Source organism: Scleropages formosus, chromosome 11, assembly GCF_900964775.1.
Source record: "Scleropages formosus chromosome 11, fSclFor1.1, whole genome shotgun sequence".
NCBI classification, from domain to species: domain Eukaryota; kingdom Metazoa; phylum Chordata; class Actinopteri; order Osteoglossiformes; family Osteoglossidae; genus Scleropages; species Scleropages formosus.
The window spans coordinates 23,388,901-23,409,575 of record NC_041816.1 but is presented as its reverse complement, the minus strand read 5'-3'; the positions used below and the strand labels follow the sequence as shown (position 1 = coordinate 23,409,575).

The 20,675-nt window shown below is 39.9% G+C and overlaps 1 protein-coding gene across 3 annotated transcripts in view; it reads right to left on the bottom strand.

The window, feature by feature from the left end:
• The window catches only part of LOC108941168 (PHD finger protein 21A-like), a 43,922-nt gene extending 24,096 nt beyond the window's left edge, over window positions 1-19,826 (bottom strand). The window contains exons 1-6 of one of the 3 annotated variants that reach the window (XM_018763779.2): window positions 19,498-19,826; window positions 15,377-15,413; window positions 15,057-15,108; window positions 13,128-13,226; window positions 9,524-9,556; window positions 8,362-8,427 (exon numbers count right to left, since the gene is read on the bottom strand). In XM_018763779.2, the coding sequence (XP_018619295.1) occupies window positions 8,362-8,427; window positions 9,524-9,556; window positions 13,128-13,226; window positions 15,057-15,108; window positions 15,377-15,413; window positions 19,498-19,534 (324 nt within the window). In that variant the 5' untranslated portion in view covers window positions 19,535-19,826. Of the gene's footprint in view, window positions 1-8,361; window positions 8,428-9,523; window positions 9,557-13,127; window positions 13,227-15,045; window positions 15,109-15,376; window positions 15,414-18,991; window positions 19,272-19,497 lie in introns of those variants that run through there. The other 2 variants (XM_018763780.2, XM_018763781.2) reach the window with 2 other exon arrangements.
• Between the last annotated feature and the right edge of the window lie 849 nt (window positions 19,827-20,675).

Here is a 20,675-nt window from a genome sequence, read left to right as displayed (position 1 = left end):
TGAGTTAATGTGTAAATAAAAATGTTACCAAAACACAGAACACACAAATAGTATGACAATCACAACAAGCTAACAAGAACTGAGAAATAATTAAACGACTCCTGCTAATTAGCATACCACCCTACCTTTGGTCATATAGGCACAGACAGACAGAGAAATCAGTTGACATTTTATATAGTAGTTCACGTTGTTACAGCTGCTTGCTACTACAATACTTTACAAACTAGACCTGGGCCTTGAAGTACTGTACATTACTTGTACTGTTAAATAAAGATAACCGGGTACTATGCAATGATTGTCGCAAATATAAAAAAAAATAAAAAATATGTTGGGATGACCATTTCATTGCTTGTAATGTCTATTTTGGCATTGCTATGATTTTTAGGTGCACCTTTTTGGGACTCTGAAGATGGTCATTTGACTCCTGCATAAAGTTTGTACACCCTTAAGCGGCAATTTCACAGGACAAATTGGTTGCATTAAAGCAAGAGAACCTATACATTTAGGTAGGGATAAAAAGCAAAAGAATGCCCAGATCTGAACCACTGGCATGGACAAAAATATAGGTCACTTTTCCAACTGGATTCATTACAGCTTTAACATTTACAGGGGTGTCAATCCTTAATTCAGGGCCTCCTTCCAACAGTCTCCTGAACAGGTTAATAGAGGTAGCAAAAAGTGGTTCGAGCTTTGATCTCAAAAGACTCACTCAAATCTCACCCTCCTGCTGTTGCACTCTTAAGCAAGGTTCTTACCCTGAACTTCTCCAGTAAAAATTACCCAGCTGTAAACATGGGCATATAATTGTACATAGCTTATCATAGGCCACACTGGAGAAAAGCAACCGCAATATTAATAAATGTAAACAGATAAGTTAATTCTCTCCAAAATATCTATCTTAAAGGTGACCTTACAGTGATTTACTCAAAAAAAACTTTACAGTCATTTAATGTTGCTTGAGCAGTCATTAGCATAACAAGAATTCTTCTACTACACTGAAGTTTTAAATCTAGGCAAAAGTTGCTGGCATTTCTTTCCTACATTCATATGAACTTAGCTTTTTTTTTTTTTTTTTAAATTACAAAAAAATAGAGAAATCCAGGAGTAGGTAAACAAGTCAAAGAGGAAGCCAGGCACAAATCTGGTTATAGATTGGCATAATGTAACATGCTTGATGGAAATGCTCCACTCAAGAGAGCACAATATATTTATGGGGAACCTTTGTGGAAAAAGTTTTCAAAGACCAGCAAAGTTCTGCTTGAGACTAGGGGATAACCCATACACCAGTAAATTTTCCTAATGTTTGCACCAGGTGACTGATCTGCTGCTTGTATGAGGACTTCCACAACAAACGGAACTACGAGACATGCACTACATCCTCAAGGTTTGTTAAGAAGGCCTCTACAGTCGCAAGGCAAGCAGAACGGATAACATAGTGCAGACTAAATTTGACTTGGGATCCAGGATTAGCACCCTGTAGGTAAAGCATGTCCGTGTCCTCTGTGGTTAGCATGTCTACCTCACACTTCTTCCCCAACCCCCACACAGAGCCATGTCTCTCTGCCTCTGCTTCCAGACTCCTAAACCTATCTGCAACAAGGAGCATGGTTTTCTGCCTCATCAGTTCAGCACTGATTATGCAAATACCATTGTGAGAACAGATAATAGCTGCCATAATCGCTCTTGCAACAATCTGAAGGAGGACAATTGAGCTGAGAAGTTTTATAAGAACAGACCAAACTCCCTGAGAGAGTCTGTGGCATCACCAGGTTCACAGACACAAGAAGCTTTTTTGCAGATTTAAAAGATAAACAATTGCTTCATCAAGGACATGCATTGTTAAAAACCGGTATTAAACTCAGCTCTCTTCACATGTGAGCTGGTCTAAGCACCCACAAAGAAGACATGGGAGCAGCGTTTCTAGATGCCAGGTCATAACAGAGAAAATACTTCCTCCCCATGAGTCACCAAGACACTATCACTGTATGCATCTTTTGATGTGAAAGGAATGATGCCGTTATAGAAAACATTGATATAAAACTGATGCCCCTTATCGTTAGTGCTAGTGATAGTCTAAGCAAATAACTACCAGTATAGGGTACCACGGAGGGGGAACTGCCTGAAGAACCCAGCTGCAGTATTTCTCTCATTACTGATGTGACAGGACAGTGTCCATAGGCACTATAATTATCCCACCTGACTATCCCAGCACAACATCACATTACACCACTTCAGAAGGTTGTACACTAAAGAAAAAAAGCAGCTAGAAACCCCCCCCAACACACCCTGAAGAAGATTGGCCAAACACTACAGAAAGAGTACCACCAAGCTTAATGGTGTGCTTTAAGATAGTTGTAAGCATGGGTGGATTTAAAACTATGTAAAAAAGCAAGAATATATTTAAAGCATTTTCATGTTGTACAGTGTTACTGCTGCTCAGTGATGTTACTTTTGCATCCAATTGTTGATTAAATGAACTGCTGATGTGCATTTCTTTAATGAAGTTACATTCATTAAATGTTCAACTTGTATTGTACTATATTTTAATGTTACTCATACTTCATATATTAGCATTATTTTACCCACACCAACAATAAATGGGTTTCACTTAAGAGTTATTGGCATTTTTACCAAATGCTAAAGAAGTTCTGAGTTCTACAATACTGTATAGTCCACAGTAGATAATATGCATTACAGTAAAACTGCACTCCATAGCCATTCAGTAGTTTGATCAATAATCAAATTAAATACTTTTAAAAAGAATGATTCACAGTGAAATACTGAGCCATTTGTTTACAGGCTTCAGAAAGAGGACACTGAAGGAAGAGAATTCTTCAGGACTCAGATAATGGCCAGACCTCTCTTGCAACATAATACTTGCAGCATCTCAAGGGAAACCTCCAGAGATACTTTCTGAACTGACTCTGAACTGATTTTAATGATCCTAGTTTCAAAGATAGGAACATGAAACCACCTTAAAACATTTTTTTTTTGTTTCAACATTAGTACTCTTGTACTTCAACTTACAAATACAACTGGGACCTTAAAGTTACCTTGCAACTGGGAATTGTAAGTTCACCCACTGTCTATAAAAAGCTTAGTAGAACTTAATCCTTAGATTAATTCTCTGGTGAGTGTCTAAACAATAACAGATGAAGGTAAATTTATGGAAAATTCACTACAAATACTTATGCTATTTACATTAACAATTCATAAAATATAGGGTGTCTATTCCTCTTTACAGGAAACATCAGGTGTGGGACAGAGAATTCCATGGACCAGACACCAGTTTATGTTTTACTGAATGAAGCAACATTACAGTTGTTTAAAATTATTCCTTGAAAGATTCAGATGAGCTGTGTTTTAATTTTCTGTTGGTCATGTACTTATTTAGCTGAAACCTATGCCCAAGGCAACTTATAATGTTAGATTTGTGTAATAACCTCCCTATTTACACAGCAGGGCCATTTTTCCTGGAGCAATTCCAGGTAAGCCATTTGTTCAAAGATATTACAGTGACAGTAGGGCTTAAAATTGATTCTTCTGAAGGCAAAACAATGGCAATTTACTTTATAACCCATTAAAGTTTTTTCAAATTATTTTTTCAATTATAACAACTATTAACAACTATCAAAGAACAAAAGATTCAGGAGACAAATGCTCAAAAGGGTAGAGGAAAAAAAGGTGGAGGAAAAAGCTTTACAATTAGTTGGCTACGACCATAAGTTCTTGAGTAATCGATGGATGGACCGAAAGGGACGCAGTACAAATATGGGATGAGACAAGCATTTTCATTGTGGTTTCCCAGCCTGTAGGAGGACTACAGGCTTCTTTTCAAAACTGTTAAAAGGTACCTGGATTAAAACATCCTAATCACATTATTCTACATTCAGCTCAAAACATTTCAAAGATTCTGTACAGTGACAATACATGTGGTCTGTATTCTGACTAAAAAAATATTCTGTGCCAACATTCTGAGGACAAAACTCATTAATACCTGAACTGACAAGATTATCAATATAATTTGAAAACTGAAGTTAAAAATGTCTATAATAAAGAATGCAGACTTTACAAATTCCCTTTGGAACTCATCTTGCTACCCTTTCTATGTGACGCCAGATTGCCAATTTATCTGCACTGAAACATCTGCAGGCTGCTTAACTAGAGTCCGCTTGCAGAGTCAAACAGGGAGATTAACATGGCACAAGTTCATTAAGATCAGACAGATGATCACTGGTTCTGTAGTCAAAAGCAGACCTTGAGCTTTTTTCCATCCCAGAAAGCACATCTAGTGTGACAAAGCCACAGTTAAAGTGGCATGTCTTGGCAAATTGCTTCTAAAAACTTTAGACTGGTAGATGTCATCAGAGGATGCAAGTGACCTTGTGTTAATACATAGCATGCTGAGGACATGACATTAGAATTAATTATCGATTGGTTGGATTAGTTGTTATTGTTCACATGCACTTACAGGAACCACGCATGTTTTTTGTCACAACAAAATTGGTTTTATGAAACAGACCAGTTTGAATGCAGACATTTTAACCATGGATTCATCTAAACCACCCTAATCAACTTTGTGAATTAAGATGCAGTATTCATTACCCCATGGTATGGAGAACTTCACAACAGTGCTAAATACATGCTTAATGACTTTTGTATACATATTTCATATTTATCATCAGGTGTAAAAAAAAAAAACACTATTGTATGGTGTTGGGGGTTTCCCATATAATGCACTGTATGGATTAGGTTCAGTACCACTTAAGAGTTATCTAAGCATGTTTTGATTGGAAAACATTACTTTTCACCTGCTCACTATATATAAAGCAGTCTACACTGTATTTAATTTTCAAAGCTTTGTAACAATGTCTCTTAAAAGCAGCTCTCACATATCCCTCATCTACTATTCTCAAAGTCAGTCTGCATCAAGCACAACGACATCTGCAGGGATAAACAAAAACAGGATAATAAATTAACTTAGTTTGAAATCTCTGTTCAACAGCCTTAGCAGTATTACAGAATAGCGCAGCAGGAGTGCATGCCTGGCCACACACAGGCTGTTGGAGCTCGCACTATGCTACTCCTATGTCTGCATGAGGAATGAGCATTAACACATCAAACTCCACCCTCACTGAGTTGAACCAGGCCCTAAGAGGATTTAATGCTTGCAACAGGGATTGCCCACAATGCCCAACATAGACCACCAGGCCACATTAGAGCAGGAGGCCAATACTCTCCTGATCCGGGGAGGGGGGGAATTTTACGACTTCCTATAAAAAAAAAAAATAAAAGAAAAAAGGTGATATTTAAGAAAGAGTTATGCTGCACATGTATGGTGCTATATAATAGTCAATATTTCCCATTAAAGCCTTACATTTTCCTCTCTGTTCAACTTTGTTGCTAGGTAAAGGCTTCAGATACCTCTGAAATCAGTTACTGTGGGGTGATGGACAAGCAGAATTGAAGTATTGACTGAAGAAGGTGTGCCGGTGGACTGTATGAGCGCTGCTAGAATTATTCTGCTTATATGGAAGGCATGAACACATGACCTACCTATGTCTCTGTCCATGATACTGGCAGAGGTTCTCAGCATGAAGCAGGGAATCCAGCTTTGGTTCCTTTAAATTCTGTGACCCATTTACGCAACAATAAGGACGTCAAGCAAGATGCAAAATGAAAGCACTGAGGTTTCAGTCACTCCGACTTCCCAAATGTCTTGTCACTGAGTCATCCTCTACACCACAGTACTATCTCAACTGCTATACATCTTATCAGCTTGTCTACTATTGATCAAAGAAATAACAGGCACAATATTGAACATAAATCACCACTGGCAATCAGGCAGGGCAATAACAGGAAGTGACATCAGTGCCCTGAGAGTATATTGACAAATAAAACCTGAAACTTTGCATGGTGCCTGCTACAGACACACCACCAACCAGGACACAAAATTTATGCCTAAATGATACACTCACCGAGTGTTATGCACATTACAGTTACATCATTTTAACATGCCATTAAAATCCTTGACTTTAGTTACCTTCCTGATTTATATACAATGACAGCAGCAATGGACAGTGAACCTGCTGTGGAGACTGACCACCTTAAAACAAAGAGCACAAAAACCAGACACTAGTGGCAGCCAAAAGCTTAATGAAGGTAACATAAGTTCTAACCCATCCTTCTTCAGCATTTTGTAAATCATAGCCCTTTTGAAACTGCAGCACTTTTTTTTTTTAAAAGCAACCTTTTGTTCCAATGAGCAAAAAGCTCAGATGGGAGCAAAACCAATAAAACCCCATCTTTTCCCATACAAATTACACCTGGTAACCAAGGAGAATAATGAGGGACAAGAGAAATGAACATGAACCCAGTGTCTCACTATCATACTGTGCAATGGGATCCAAATTCTATAAACATGCCACCCACAGATTCCTATGTATCATGACTACATGTCAGCTACTTTAAAAATAATATGCACTTTGCTTTGTCTTTACTTTTTAAACCTGCAATATAAACCATGTGCTACAATTTTGCAAACATTTCTTAATAGGAAAATTACTTCTAGTATGGCAGGTCATTAATTATTCTACTAAAAGCACTAGGACAAAGTAGAACATATCTTCTCATCCCAAGGAGACTAAAAATATAGCCAAGTTACATAAAGAATAAACTACAGGTCAACTTTGAATTAACTTCCATTCCAAAAGGTCAAAACCAAGGCACAGAAAGAATTTCTATCCTGCAATTTTCATTTGAGAATTTGGTATCACTTTTACATGACTTGTACACTACTAGAGACTAGTGGATGTTTTTTTTGTAACACAATTCTTTGTCTTTCATCTGAGGAAGACATGTGGATCTCCTCACAGCAGGTCAAGTGTTCTAAGACATGGTCAAGGCAAGTATACAAGTATCACACCATAGCAAATTGTCAGCTGCCTGCTGTAACATCACTGGGTAGCTGTCACCTTTGACAGTCAAGTGAATACCAAGTAATAAAAAAGAAATTATAACCACAGCAAATAAACAAAAACATGAAGCCCCTCAGCCAAATAGAAGTGAGGATATAGTGCTGCATTGTCAGCTTCTGGACAGAGCCATTTCACCAAAACTAATTGTATTAGAGTGAAACATAAAATGAAAATTCCAATTTATTACAAAATTCAAATATTATATATACATGGATGGAAGTGCCATCGACAAAAACTTCGACTCATAATGACCACTCATATGATTTCCAAGGCCAAGGGCGGAACAGAAGCCATTTGGAGGCGTGTGGGGGATATAAATACAGGGAGAAACATGTCACCTCCACATGCTGAGCAAGACTTAAACCCCACACCAACCAGGCAACTCAGGAGCTGTGAGGTATCAGCTTTACCCACTGTGCCACCGTGTTCCATACATACTTTTGGTCAAGCTGTTGTGTGCAAAGAGAGCACTGAGCCACTGTTTTTTGGGAAGTAGTCTGCAATACTGTATATCTGACAGATGAACAGAGAGAAAATAAAGATAGTAAAGTACAAAGAATGGGCCTTAACACTGACAACTGTTAAACAGATTTTGTGAAGAACAACAGATAGCCATCAGTTTTTTTTTTTTAATTACATTTCTATTGGGAACTAAGAATGCTGGGATAACATTTAAATCATATGGTTTGAACTGCTGAGAGGATGATGTTAAAAATAATCAAGTCAGTTCCCAGGCAATTAAATATGAATTTCTTTCAGACAGTCAGTTTCCTTCCTCTCCTCCTTGAGAGTGTCACTGTGGTTTACAGGCAGGCAGGCACACTCAAACCTTTCGCCCCCCAGCAATAGATTCCAGCTTTTCCTGAGGACCTCCAGGCTTTCCCAGACCAGCTGAGAGACCATCTCTAAGACATGTCCTGGGGCCTCCTCTCAGTGAGATGTGCCTGGTATACTTCCAGCAGGAGCCAATCGGGACGCATGGCTTCACCACTACAAATTAGTACAGTGCTCACACAGCTGCTGACACTGCAGCAACCAGAATTTCAGCTGCCCATTCCCCTTTTCCCTCATGTGAACAAGGCCACAAGGTACTTCAACTCCTCCACTGGGGGCAGTTTTTCCCACTTAACTCAAAGTGAAGACCCACTCACCTTCTTTAAGCCCTAGATGTAAATTGTCAACACAGTTTCTAACGAAATGTGTCAAACTTAAAACAACAGCCTGAGAGAAAAACAATAAACCACTTTTAAGAAATGATGTGCTTCTGTTAAAAAAAAGGCTATTTTTCCTGACCCGACAATGACAGTAAAGCAGCAACACCGCTTTTTCATCTCTATTTTCCTCCCACACCCGCATAGCGTACATTAGAAACTCATGGGCCTACCTGCTTCTCACTCAGTGATGTGATCTTGGCTTGGAGTTCGTGAAGTTGCTTCTTCAGATCAGCATTCTGAAAGAGAAAGTGATGACTTTTAGAGCTCATACCCTCCAAAGGTTTATAATGAGTACATGACATAGCAACATGTCAGGCTACTGGTATATTCCACCAGAGAGTAGATAAATGTGTTTTTTCAGGGTGAAAAAAATAGGTGTTTTCTCTATTGTAAAGAAGGGCAGCTGATTTAACTGTGGAAGGTCAAAGCACAAAAGCAACCACAGTGGAAATGCATGGTGGATAAAGCTGTGCAGCCAAACAAAACCTCTGCATTCTCCTCCTATCCCCACACATGGTTTATTCACAAACAGCAAGTTTCCGTATGTCTTACGTAAACCCGCACACTATTAGGCCTGCCTCAGTCTTTTCTATAGGTGTTTTGGTGTCAGCTGTGAAATACCTTCCTTGCGGATTCATGGTTTGACTCAAAGTTGCATGTCTAGGCCAGTTAAATAGCCGCCTAGACAATTACTGAATAAACTGCAAAACTCATTGGATTCATCAATCAGTGACAGCCCTGAGGGCCATTTAACCGGTTTTTCATGGAAGCTTCCCTACTACAGTGAACTGTATGCATCTTTTCCTACGAGATCTGACCAGCAAGAGAGGTCTGGGTTAGGTCAGTAAGTCCTGGAAACAACTGTACAGCAGACATCCCACATGAGACTAAAAGTAAGGTATAACAGAACGGGGCAAAAAGATCACAGGAGTACAAACAAGGATTCTGCATATAAATGCAGAACTAGTAGATAATGCTACTGACAAACCGACTGACGGGGAGGGCAAGAAATCCACCTCTACGAAACCGTTAAGGAAAAAATAGTACCATTATCTCAACTTGGCACATACTACAAGGGCTGTGAATACTGATAAGACATGTTGTTCAATATATAAATTATATATATCACTGTTATCTTCTGCCCATATACAAATTATTGTAAAAAAACTCATTTTTATTGAGTATTGATCTATAGCTAGAAAATTAAATTTGGTGACAATAACTTGCAATGTTGTCTTGATTATCACTGATACTCTAGCTGCTTGCATTTTCCTTCCTATTCATACTTGTGCTTGGGTATGAACGCATTTCATTTGAATCATGTGGGGTTACCTGAGGATCCTGCTTCATCTGGGCAACCAGTTTCTATAGAAGAGAGGGGGGGGGAAAAAAAAAAAAAAAAACACCCCATAAGTCACAATGTTAAGCAACTGGCACAAAAGCTATTTTGCAGTGTACTGTAACCAAAGTATCTTCATTTGCATGTGTCTTCTAGTTCCATCATTTTTTTCCCCATTTTATCTGGGAAAGCAAAGGACAGAGAACACCAAAACCTGCAGTAACAGCAACACCTACAGACACATATTGATACTGCATTTGTTGTATTTACCATTCCAGACAGCCTGTCTCTCCTTTTATTTACATTCATTCATTTAGCTGATAATTTTCTCCAAAGTGACTTATAATGTTAAGGTTACAGTTATTACAAGCTTAGAATTATTTACCAATTTATACAGTGGGTTTTTTTTTTTTTTTTTTTTTACACTAGAGCAATTTTAGGGTAAGTACCTTGCTCAAGAGTACTACAGCCAAAGGGGGGGACTGAACCTACAATCTTTGGATCCAAAGGCAGTAGCTCTAACCACTATGTTACCAGATGGCCCACTCTTAACACTTTGAAGCAAATAGATCCATAAAAAATTATAACTACCAATGTCAATTATTTTGCATAATTTCGTATTTATTTTTTATAAACTGTTATATTAGCAGGTCCAGAAACAGCAAAGAAAAAAGCCATACTACAACAAAATAGTCCAGTGCCTAGGTTTGTCTATCACAATGCAGAATGTACACCTCAGTTAAGAGTCCAGTCCCGTGGATTCCCACAGGACATCTGTTGCCCCCACCTTTCGATTGCCATTTCTGATTTCAAATTAAAAAAGGCTGAAGTTGGTTATAGACAAACAGAAGTCATGAAGACCACCCAGCTCAATTTAGAACTAAATTTAGAATAAAGAACTTAGAATAAAGGAGTGGAGTTTATTTGCAATGGTTTAAAACTTGAGGATGCAGATGTTTATTACTGCTGAATAAAACAACCAATCATACTGTAGGCTCTTCAGTGACAAGAAAAAAAGTACAAGTTTCTCAATAGCGAACATATGGTGCCTGATAAGAACGAAGGGCGTGTTTCAGTCTATATAGCTGGAAGCAGTGAAGTGTTTTCCTTTTAAAATGTCACAGATAGCCAGAGTTCACCAAATATGTTGTTATAAAAGGGAATAGCAGGGGATATATTATTAGATACTGTATATGCAGATGAAGATCGCAGATGAAGTTGTAAAGCAGAAACATCATGAACAGGGAGACAATACTTTTTGACCTAGGCACTGAGCAGGAATTGCATATAAACTGTAATATAATCATAATGATGGCTACCAATTTTGTCTCATTACTGTAAAGCAGTTCCTACAGCAAGTGTACATGCAAAAACCATTACCCATCTACCTTGGTAATAAGTGCAAGAAATAAAGAACAATGTAGTAAAAACACTGAAAAAGTACTGCATGATTAGTCATTACAGCAACATAAACATGATATACTTTCTAAACAGAATGTTCGGTATCATTAGAATAACATTCTACATAAGCAAGTATGAACAGATGTACAGGACATGCAGGCATTTTAAGTTTGCATAACAAAAACAAAAAAGTAGCCACAAGTTTGTGGAAATGCATACAGAGTAAAACGCTCCATTCAATGTCGTATGACTTGAAACCACAATGAGCCCAAACAACCAAGATGGTATTCTTTTTGGGCACTGGTGTTTTCCTCTTTGTCTTTGTTAGAACTCATTTTACCTCTTATAACAACTAATTTCACTTCACTGATCTGCAGAAATACTTGAGGCTTGCTTTGTATTATGGGTGATTGTGTTTGGCTTCTGCTCTTGGATTAAAAAAAAAATGCTTACTCAGAATGTATTCCCATATACTATACAGATACTGAGTTACAAGTGGAAAGTTTCATATCACAACCAAATTAACCAACATAAGGAAAGTACACATGTATACAAGTATGTGAATATATTTTTGGTTAACTATACAGCTAGCTCACACTTAAATTTGTTGCACTGATGGTGTAAATATCACAGCTGTTCAACTAACAATCCCAAAAAGCAACAAGAGCAACCTTAAAATGTTTCTGTTGTGTGTGAAATTCGGTTCAATTATAAATGATCAAGAACGCATGGTCTGTCCTGAGGCGTCAACCAGAGACCTCTAGGTTACAGTCTAAGTCCATAAACACAACACTACCTGCTGCCCAAAGGCATTTTCTCAGTCAACTAAAGTCAACTCCTTCACCTCCCAGCTGGTTGCACTTCCTGTTGAGAACTGTCTATCAAAGTAGACTCATCAAACTCACTCATTTCACCTACCTCATTGGCTAAGCCTGGGAGTAAGTAAGTTTGTAAGTAAGTAAGTCTGTCCTTCTATCAACACAAAGCCACAGCCCAGTCCTGCAGATGCCAACCAATGTCTATAACCGCTTGACCCGAGCAGGTCACGGTGAGCCAGAGCCTACCTGGCAACACAGGGCGCAAGGCCGAGGGGGGAGGGGACACACCCAGGTTGGGACGCCAGCCCGCCACAAGGCAGCCCAAGCAGAGCTCGAACCCCAGACCCACCACACAGTGGGCAGTGGTCAAACCCGCCATGCAACCACGTCCTCCCTCCTGCAGATACATCCTTCCATAACATCCGTAGGATCAACCCTTATCTCATAACAAACGCTACACAGCTCCTGGTGCAGGCCATAGTGATATCCCATTTGCACTACTGCAATTCTTTCCTGTCTGGTCTTCTGGCCTCTCTCCAGTTGATATACAACATTGCTCCACACGTCATGTTTAACCTGTCAAAGCGTTCCCACGTATCCCACTCCTCATTTCTCTACATCGGCTTCCTACAGCTGACCAGATAAAATTGAGGTCACGGCCTACAAAACCATCAGCGGATCTGTTCCGCAATACCGGCAAGATCCAATAATTCGCTACACCCCAACCAGACTGCTACACTTGAAGGTCCCCCACACAAGTGGTCCAAAATCAAAACCACAAAGATCTCCAGTTCTAACTCACTCAGAGGTACGGAATCCCCATTACATTTAAGAAGGGTCTCGAAACACCTCTTTTGTACTCCCTTCTCCCGGATTTCATAAGTGCTCAATAAATATGCACATGTTATTTTTAATAATGGAAAAGCCTATATGGAGCTGCTGGTGTGATGTGTATTGGTTCATATGGTGGAATGTGACAAACTGACTGTACTCAAGAATCACACGTCTGCATCCAAATCAATCTCTACTTCTGTTGATATAATGATGTAAGTCGCTTTGAAGAGAAGCATCTGCTAAATGAATAAACTAAAAATGTTACACTACAAATTACTTTAAAATGTCACAATTGTATCAATACTGATAACTACGAATTCCCATAAAAAACAGATGACATGAAAATAGAAGCTATTAATTTCCTCGACAAAGCATAAAAGCTAACTTGCCTTTTATGAGAAGACCAGTGCTGTGATACATTTGCGCATAGAACAAGTACAAAAAAATCTCAACTAGTTCATAAAAACAAATCATCATATACAGTAATACATTTTTCAGATACGCAACACTTTTGTACAGTTTAAATTTATTATGGTTTCTCTACCTGATGGATCTGTATTTCTACTTTCAGGGCCTCCTGTAGTGCTTGTAATTCCATCATCGATCCCTTCTGCCTGCAAGTCAGTCCAGGTGAGCTTTCAGCCTGCGTAGACACAAGGATGATGTTAATTTATGTTGTTTTCCCATTAACAAATTCCTTATGTGACATGTACTGGTTTATTTATTTTTATTATTTGACAAATCTTTATCAATCAAGTTGAATACTGCATTGCTGTATGACTCTTCCTGCACAGCTGGAGGTCAGGCATATCACAATACCTGTTTATACACAAGTCTAAGAATGTTTTATATTGCTTACAAAAATCAAACATTCTGGAAGAGGTGAGCTCATGTATCCCACATAAAACCTGAAAAGAAAGACACTAACAAAGCAAAAAACTGGACCAAAAATTTCATCAAAACATTACAAAAAAAAAAAAAAAAAAACTCCAACTAGCAGACAAGAACAAAAAGTTTCAGCTTATCTTGTCCATTCCGGCCAGTCTTCAAGTCTAAAATTCATCTGCAAAACATCTTGGCTTTTGTTTTAAAATTATTTAAAATCACACCGTTTACTGGACAAGGTTCAACTTATCAGGTAATGTGTAGCAAGTCTGTACATCATCAATACAGAATGCTAGTTGCATTTAAAAAAACCTCCATGATTTGCTTCTGTGGTGTCAACGCTGCAACCCTTGACTCAATCTGCTACATATGTCCACTACTCCCGTGAACAATGGATCGATAGAACCCACATCTCAAAGTTCCCTTGCTCTATCAATGGAAGAAACCAAACTCGGATAAAGTAACACCATGACAAAGCATGGCTGGACAGCATGCAAGTGTGGTCACACTTCGCAAGGCGTTACACCTGCTGCAAAACAATGGAGCTGAACGTCACAGAAGCCTCCGTTACATACTGACACTACTCCCGGTTTACACAATGGGGGGGGGGGGGTGGGGGGTGGGAATGCACACAAACAAATAAAATAAATGTAAAACTAGCACTCAGATGCTTCTAACGTTAGAATGTCACAAGACTTCAGAGTTTCCACATTTACAGCAGGTGTCCTTTTCAAGCCATAAATAGAAGTCCTGGTTCAGACAGGATACCAGATTTACCCATTCATATCCTGAAATTTTACCAGAGCAGTTCAGGTTAAGTACCTTGCTGAAAATAAAATATATAGGCTGTAACAGCTGGATTCCGGAACACAACCTATAAACCTTCTGTCTGCTCAGATGATAGTTGGTAACTGTCACAGCACATGGTATCAGTACAGAAGGATCTGCAACTTGCTGTGTGGGCTCTTGAGTTTTTGACCAGGAAGGGACTAGCAAGATATTTTGAGCCACCGCATCGAGGTTTTAATTACAAAATGCACACTGGAGCCCATGAACTACCACAGGAAAATGCATTGTTAAAAACCATCTAAAGTATGTCTACAAAGCTACATGTTTCACTGAAGTAATTCAGATTTCAGTGCCACACTGAGAAGAACAGTAGAGCCCTGACTTCCAGTCAGCAACAATACGTTTTCAGATTTAATTCCCAAAACCTCTACTTGCCAATGCAGCACCAAGTCAATTTATTCACTTTACAGGAATTAACCTCACAGAGGGCATTCTCCAGGTCCTACACACTCATGGAATGAGTTTTCTCATCCTGTAGTACAGCCAAAATTGCATTTCCCATCATTCTTTCAGAGTAAAGCACTTCAAGAACATAACAAAAAATGAAGCAGCCAAGCAAGAGCACCTATGTAATTTCAAATCTCCTACAGAAAAGGAAGAAAATACTCTGCACTTACTTACTGTTATTAATGCTTGCATTACAAAAAGCACCAGCAAATACAAATATGGCCTACTCAAACAATTGGACTCGCTCTTGTGTATTGCAGCAAACATTTCTGATGCATCACCTGTGCCATACCTGCACACCGTCTTCCGTTTGGAACACCATCCAAGTGAACTCAGGATTACCACTGTAGCAGAGAACAGTTAAATCAGGAACAATGAAACAGCTGTTCACAAACATGAACTCCTAACAAAAAAACTGACAAAACATCTGCCCAAGCTACTGTATAAGAAAAGCATATATTTGTTACTTTTTGATGGTGCAAGATGATAATACAATAAAAACATGCAAGCGACACCAACCCAGGCAACGTGACAGCCATCCTGTGTGACTGAATGCCAGCCAAGGCTGGACGCCAATGGAACAATAATAGCAGGGGCTACTGCAGGACTCACCACCTGGCCGGGAAATGGTCCTCCTCTCTCCAGCTCCCTGCAAGACAAGAGACAGTGAGGTATTACTGGGAGCCCCATGCCCAGTGGATATCCCACTGCCTTTTGGCCACCAATACATAAGACAGAGCTCTTTTAAGGAGTTCTAGGCCCATATCTTGAATGTGGGTCAGCTGTGCTTCCCCTAGGTTTTGTGAAAACCACCCCTAAAGTTCTGAATATTTTTCCTAAGCAAAATGTCATATCACAAACAGTAAATGATAAAAAGTTGACTAACTTCCACAAAAACCACAAAAGGCTTTATTAGGAATAAAATTTTGATTTTGAAGATTTTGCTGTTGTAAGATGACCAATAACAAACTTCGATGAAAACAGTAATGTTAGTAACAAATGTTAGTTCAAACATTTAAGCAAAGTGCTATTTTTTATAAACCTGATGATACTGATGCTAAAGTAAAAAATACCCATTTAAATGTTTAACCTCAAATTTGCACAATATCAAAATTCCATTTGAAAAATACATCTGAACTGCAAGAATCATCATCTTAAATATACTTTGTAATGAGGATCCATTTGCATATTCTAAAACAGCAGCAGCTAAATTCTGATTAACAACTGCACACAGCAGACTTGGGTGTTAACTAAAGTTTATATTTCTGTTCACTGATGGACCAGTGTGACATTTAACCATGCTTCCAGCATGTTTCAAAACATATAGTAGCACAATTAATTACATATGAAATACAATATTATTGTACTCTGAGCCATTTTTAGTCACTGCATCTTCAGCAACTTTCATGCTGGCCCTAGTCTAAGGCAGCCCAGATTTTAACACAAATCCCATTTTTTACATAACAGGGAATGAAACAAACTTAAAAAACACTTCTGTAAATGTAATTAAATGAATGCAACCACAAATGCATGACAATGGAAATAATATACATCCATCACAACAAAAAATGCAGTGCCTCCAGAAGTTTATATGAAGGATATACAATGAGGTATTCCTGCAATGACAACACAAAGTTATTGTTATGTTGTAAAAACAATACTTGCACAAATCTGAAAATCACCTCAGTGAAATTACACACACACACACACACACACACACACACACACACACACACACACACACACTGTCTGAACCGCTTGTCCCATACAGGGTCGTGGTGAGCCAAAGCCTAAACCGGCAATGCAGGGCGTAAGGCGGGGGGGAGGACACACCCAGGACAGGACGCCAGTCCATTGCAAGGCACCCCAAGCAGGACTTGAACCCCAGACCCACCAGAGAGCAGGACCCGGTCCAACCCACCGTGCCCCCTGCAGCAAAATTACTCCAGAAAAAAAAAAAAAAAAAAAAAAAAAAAAAAAAAAAAAGTTACTTGAATGTTAATTTACATGAAAAGGTGATTCTTCTGTTAGCCTGCTGCTTCTAGCAGCCAAAACTTTCAAGTTCAGATTCAGAGAATAAATGGCTTATATTAATATTAATTTTCCATATTGATATCAATCTGTTCAGTTATCTAAAGCAAGGGAGGAAAAACTTGAGCATTACAAATTGTAATTTTTTAATAGTCACCTCCAATATCTAAATGTACAAAACAAGCCTGAAAAGACAAATCCATACCAACAGGAGAAACTAAGTTAATAAAGTTATGAGTCTGGCACTTGAACAATTTAACCATTTTGTGGGTAACGCTTTAAATTACATAAAAACTAGGAGCACTACATTAATCTGGGTAAATGTCCACATGTGAGGGCTCTAATAATGACATCCGGCTGTACTTGCTTGGTTGAAACGGGATTTTTAGGACAGTTTTTGGCATGTCTACTTTAATCTCCCAATTAGAGTTAAACATAAAACACTTTTTTTTATACTAATAACAAATTTAGTCGGAGATTTTGCAAATAATATCCTAAACAGAATACAGGAGAATTTTTAACTACAAAATTCCACTACGGCTCAACTCAGTTAATGGAATTCAACTAACTTAAGTACTGCTCTATCATCAACTACCTTGGAGAATTATATACAATAATATAATATATATTCAGTATATTTAATTTTAATAATTAAAGAATCCACGTCCAAAGTATCCTAATATTAATAAACTGGATTTTAGTAAATTTTCTTTAAATCGGAAAAAAAAAAAAAAAAAACAGAAGTACACAAGAACTGAATTACTTTATCATTTAACTAGGAGATCACATTAGATAAGTTAACGGGATCGAAACAAAACAAGCCTAACATGACTCTGAGCGATCAGAGTACTATCAGACTGAGATGTCAACAGTGCAACATGTCAGGTAACAAAGTTGGTTGAGAAAGCAAGAGCAAAAACACACTTGTAACACTTGTGTCATATTCTGAATATCACTTCAGTGGCCAGAAACGCAGTGAGAAATTAAGTTATAATCCTCGCCGCGAGGGGAGGGCGAGAGGGGGGGGGGGCTGTACAATCCACTACCGCTCGGCAAATTCAGGCTAACAAAATTACAATAATGTTTATGGCACATTACGTCTCGGTGGATTCCAGAAGGGAAAAGAAAAAAAAGGAGGAACGCGCGAGTAAAAACACACACACACACACTGCTATTTATTTAAAGCGCCTGTGAGGACTGCGAGTGTTGAGGAATGTGGTCTTTCTTTGTGCGCCTCCAGGACGGTGTGTGTGTGTTTCGCGGAGCTCCGCCGCGACACCCCCCCCCAAATTCCCCCACGTTCAGCTCCGAGCTGCGCGTGCTCCCGGGACACACCGGCACAATGGGCCTCCACCGGCCCCGAAAAGCGCGAGCTCCATCCAGCCCAGCAAGCCTGCCACGCGCCACGGAAAAGTGAAAAGAGCCACAGGCCTAGCTAGCCCGCACTGCTCCTAGTGGTGGCAAAGCAGCACAAAGCCAAGCTTTCGCTTTGAAAAGTGACGACCGGAGCGGACTCTCCGTGTTACCGAAGTGCTCTGACGTGTGTGTGTGAACGCGTAAGGTGTGTGTCACACCGTGGAGTGTACACGGCTGTGCGTGGTGTGTGTACTGCTGCTGTCCCCCCCATCACCACCAGCTGTCCGGACCCCTCCGCCGGAGCTGAGCGTCATATAGCGCAGGGGTCCGGGGAGCCTTAACTTCACTAAACTAGTCGTCATTACGAGCACGCGGCTCATTAGGCGGCTGGGGGGCACGCGCAGCCTCGCGGACAGCTAACCGTCCCGTTCCGTTCCTGTCGCGGTTTCCCAGCGAAATCAAATGGGCACCGTTAGGCGGTGCGGGAGAGGCTCGTTTTTGCTGAGGAAAGGAGGGGGGGGGATTCCACGCTATGGTGATAATGATCATGATTATTATTACGATTGTGGTGATGATGGTGGTGAGAGAGGAAGGCACGCGGGGGGTGTGTGAGTGTGGGGGGGGTGAGTGTGTGGGGGGGGGCTGGCAGTAGGACCGCGGAGCCCCTGAGGAGAAGCCGAGCACTTCGGAAACAGCGCTCAAAAACTGGACAAACACCGCGGCCAGCCCCACGGAATGCGGCCGGCAGCCCAACTTCCCCTCAAAAAACGCGCAAACACATTAATGAAAGTTCTGTTTTGTTGAATAATAAACAATATGAATGCGCCGAGGTGCACTTACCCTCCTCCCTCTCTCTCTCTCTCTCGAGCGGCGGTCAGCCCTCTCCTCTCCTCACAAATTATTTAAATAAATATTTACAAACACCCCCGTATCTGTCCACCGAATTTCCTTCCCGGATTATAAAACAAATACTCCAGCGTTTAAATGTCCTGCATTGAATAAGATTCGAGTTTCCCGTAAAAAAAAGAAAACCGTATTTCTTTTTTTTCTTTAATTTGTCTAAAAAGAGAGAAACTGAGATACAAAACAAGAACTCTTCTTCAATCTCATTCACCCCCGGCCTCAGCACATCACTTATCAATGCGCGCAGGAAGAAGGCGAGAGAAGGAGGAAGGGAAACAGTGGGATAAAAGGCGATAAATACACCGATGACGTTTCAAGTGATTTCAGTGTTAATAATAACCGTCAAAAAGTGCAGGCGAGTGCTTCGATGAAAACGGCGAAGCGGAAGCAAACCGAGTTTGAAGAAGAGAACTACTTTGTTTGACGGTGCGGCGAATTTATACCGGTTTGCCTAAGGAACGGCGGTGCTGCGGCTCCCATTGCCTAGGGAAAAAACCCGGATGTGAAGTGAGTGAAACTCGTCTGGAGTGAAGTACTGCAACTCCGCGCGACTCCGCCGTGCCGTGCTGTCGCGGGCCGGCTCCGCGCTACCGCGGAGGCGCGCTCCTGTCTCGCGCTCTTGTGTCACACTCCTCGCGATTTCAACACCGTAACGGCGGTTAATAAAAAAAAAAAAAAAAAAAAAAAAAAGACGTCCAGCGAGCTGCCTCAGTAGCGCGCATACTAGCACGCGCAGCAACACGAGCCCGAGCGTGCGCGTTCAAACAAAGCAAGTTGCTGTACAGCAGGTAGTCGGTTGTACCTGTAACAGGGAGCTGACGTCGACGAACGGCTCGGAAATGTGTACCTTGTAAACAGGACACACGCGTTCCCTCTCGACGTATTAAATAAATAAACAACTTTATCATCGCTTGTTCAGCTCTTCTGAATACGGCTCTGCTCTCTGCACAGTCATGATGAAGAGAGCATGATTCGAAATACGAATAAAAACAGGCAGTTGTCAGTTCAGGGCAACGCTGAGGCGTCTTCACGAATATTTTAAATATATATTTTTAAAGGATGACAGGTTTAAGAATTAAATCTGACCAAATCCACCTTTTTTCCAGAATCTGCCTAATTGGATCACATTTAAAACCGCACAACACCAACATAAAAGGTATAACCCCTGACTTGTGGGACTTAAAATCAAACATCAATCAAATAAAATATGAGGGATAAACGATTAAGGCTTCAAACATGATATAAGGAGCTTAATATTTAAAAAAAAAAAAAAAAAAATCCAAGGAACACCATATGGCAGTCCTGTTCAGTTCCACTATTGTTGCTTGTTTATGTGTTTATTTCTTGTGTACAAAGATGTATTCTGAATACGAGCAATATTAAATATGCTTATGTCCTGGTATAACATATGAAAATAGCAGGTAGTGTGGTATTGTACGTACAATATTAAATATGCTTATGTCCTGGTATAACATGAAAATAGCAGGTAGTGTGGTATTGATGGTTACTGTGTTGCAATCTGAAGCTCCCTGGTCCAAATCCCACTTCTGCCACCATTGCCCTAAACCTGATACTTTCCCTGAATTGAGAGAATAAAAATACTCTGATATATAAATGTGCA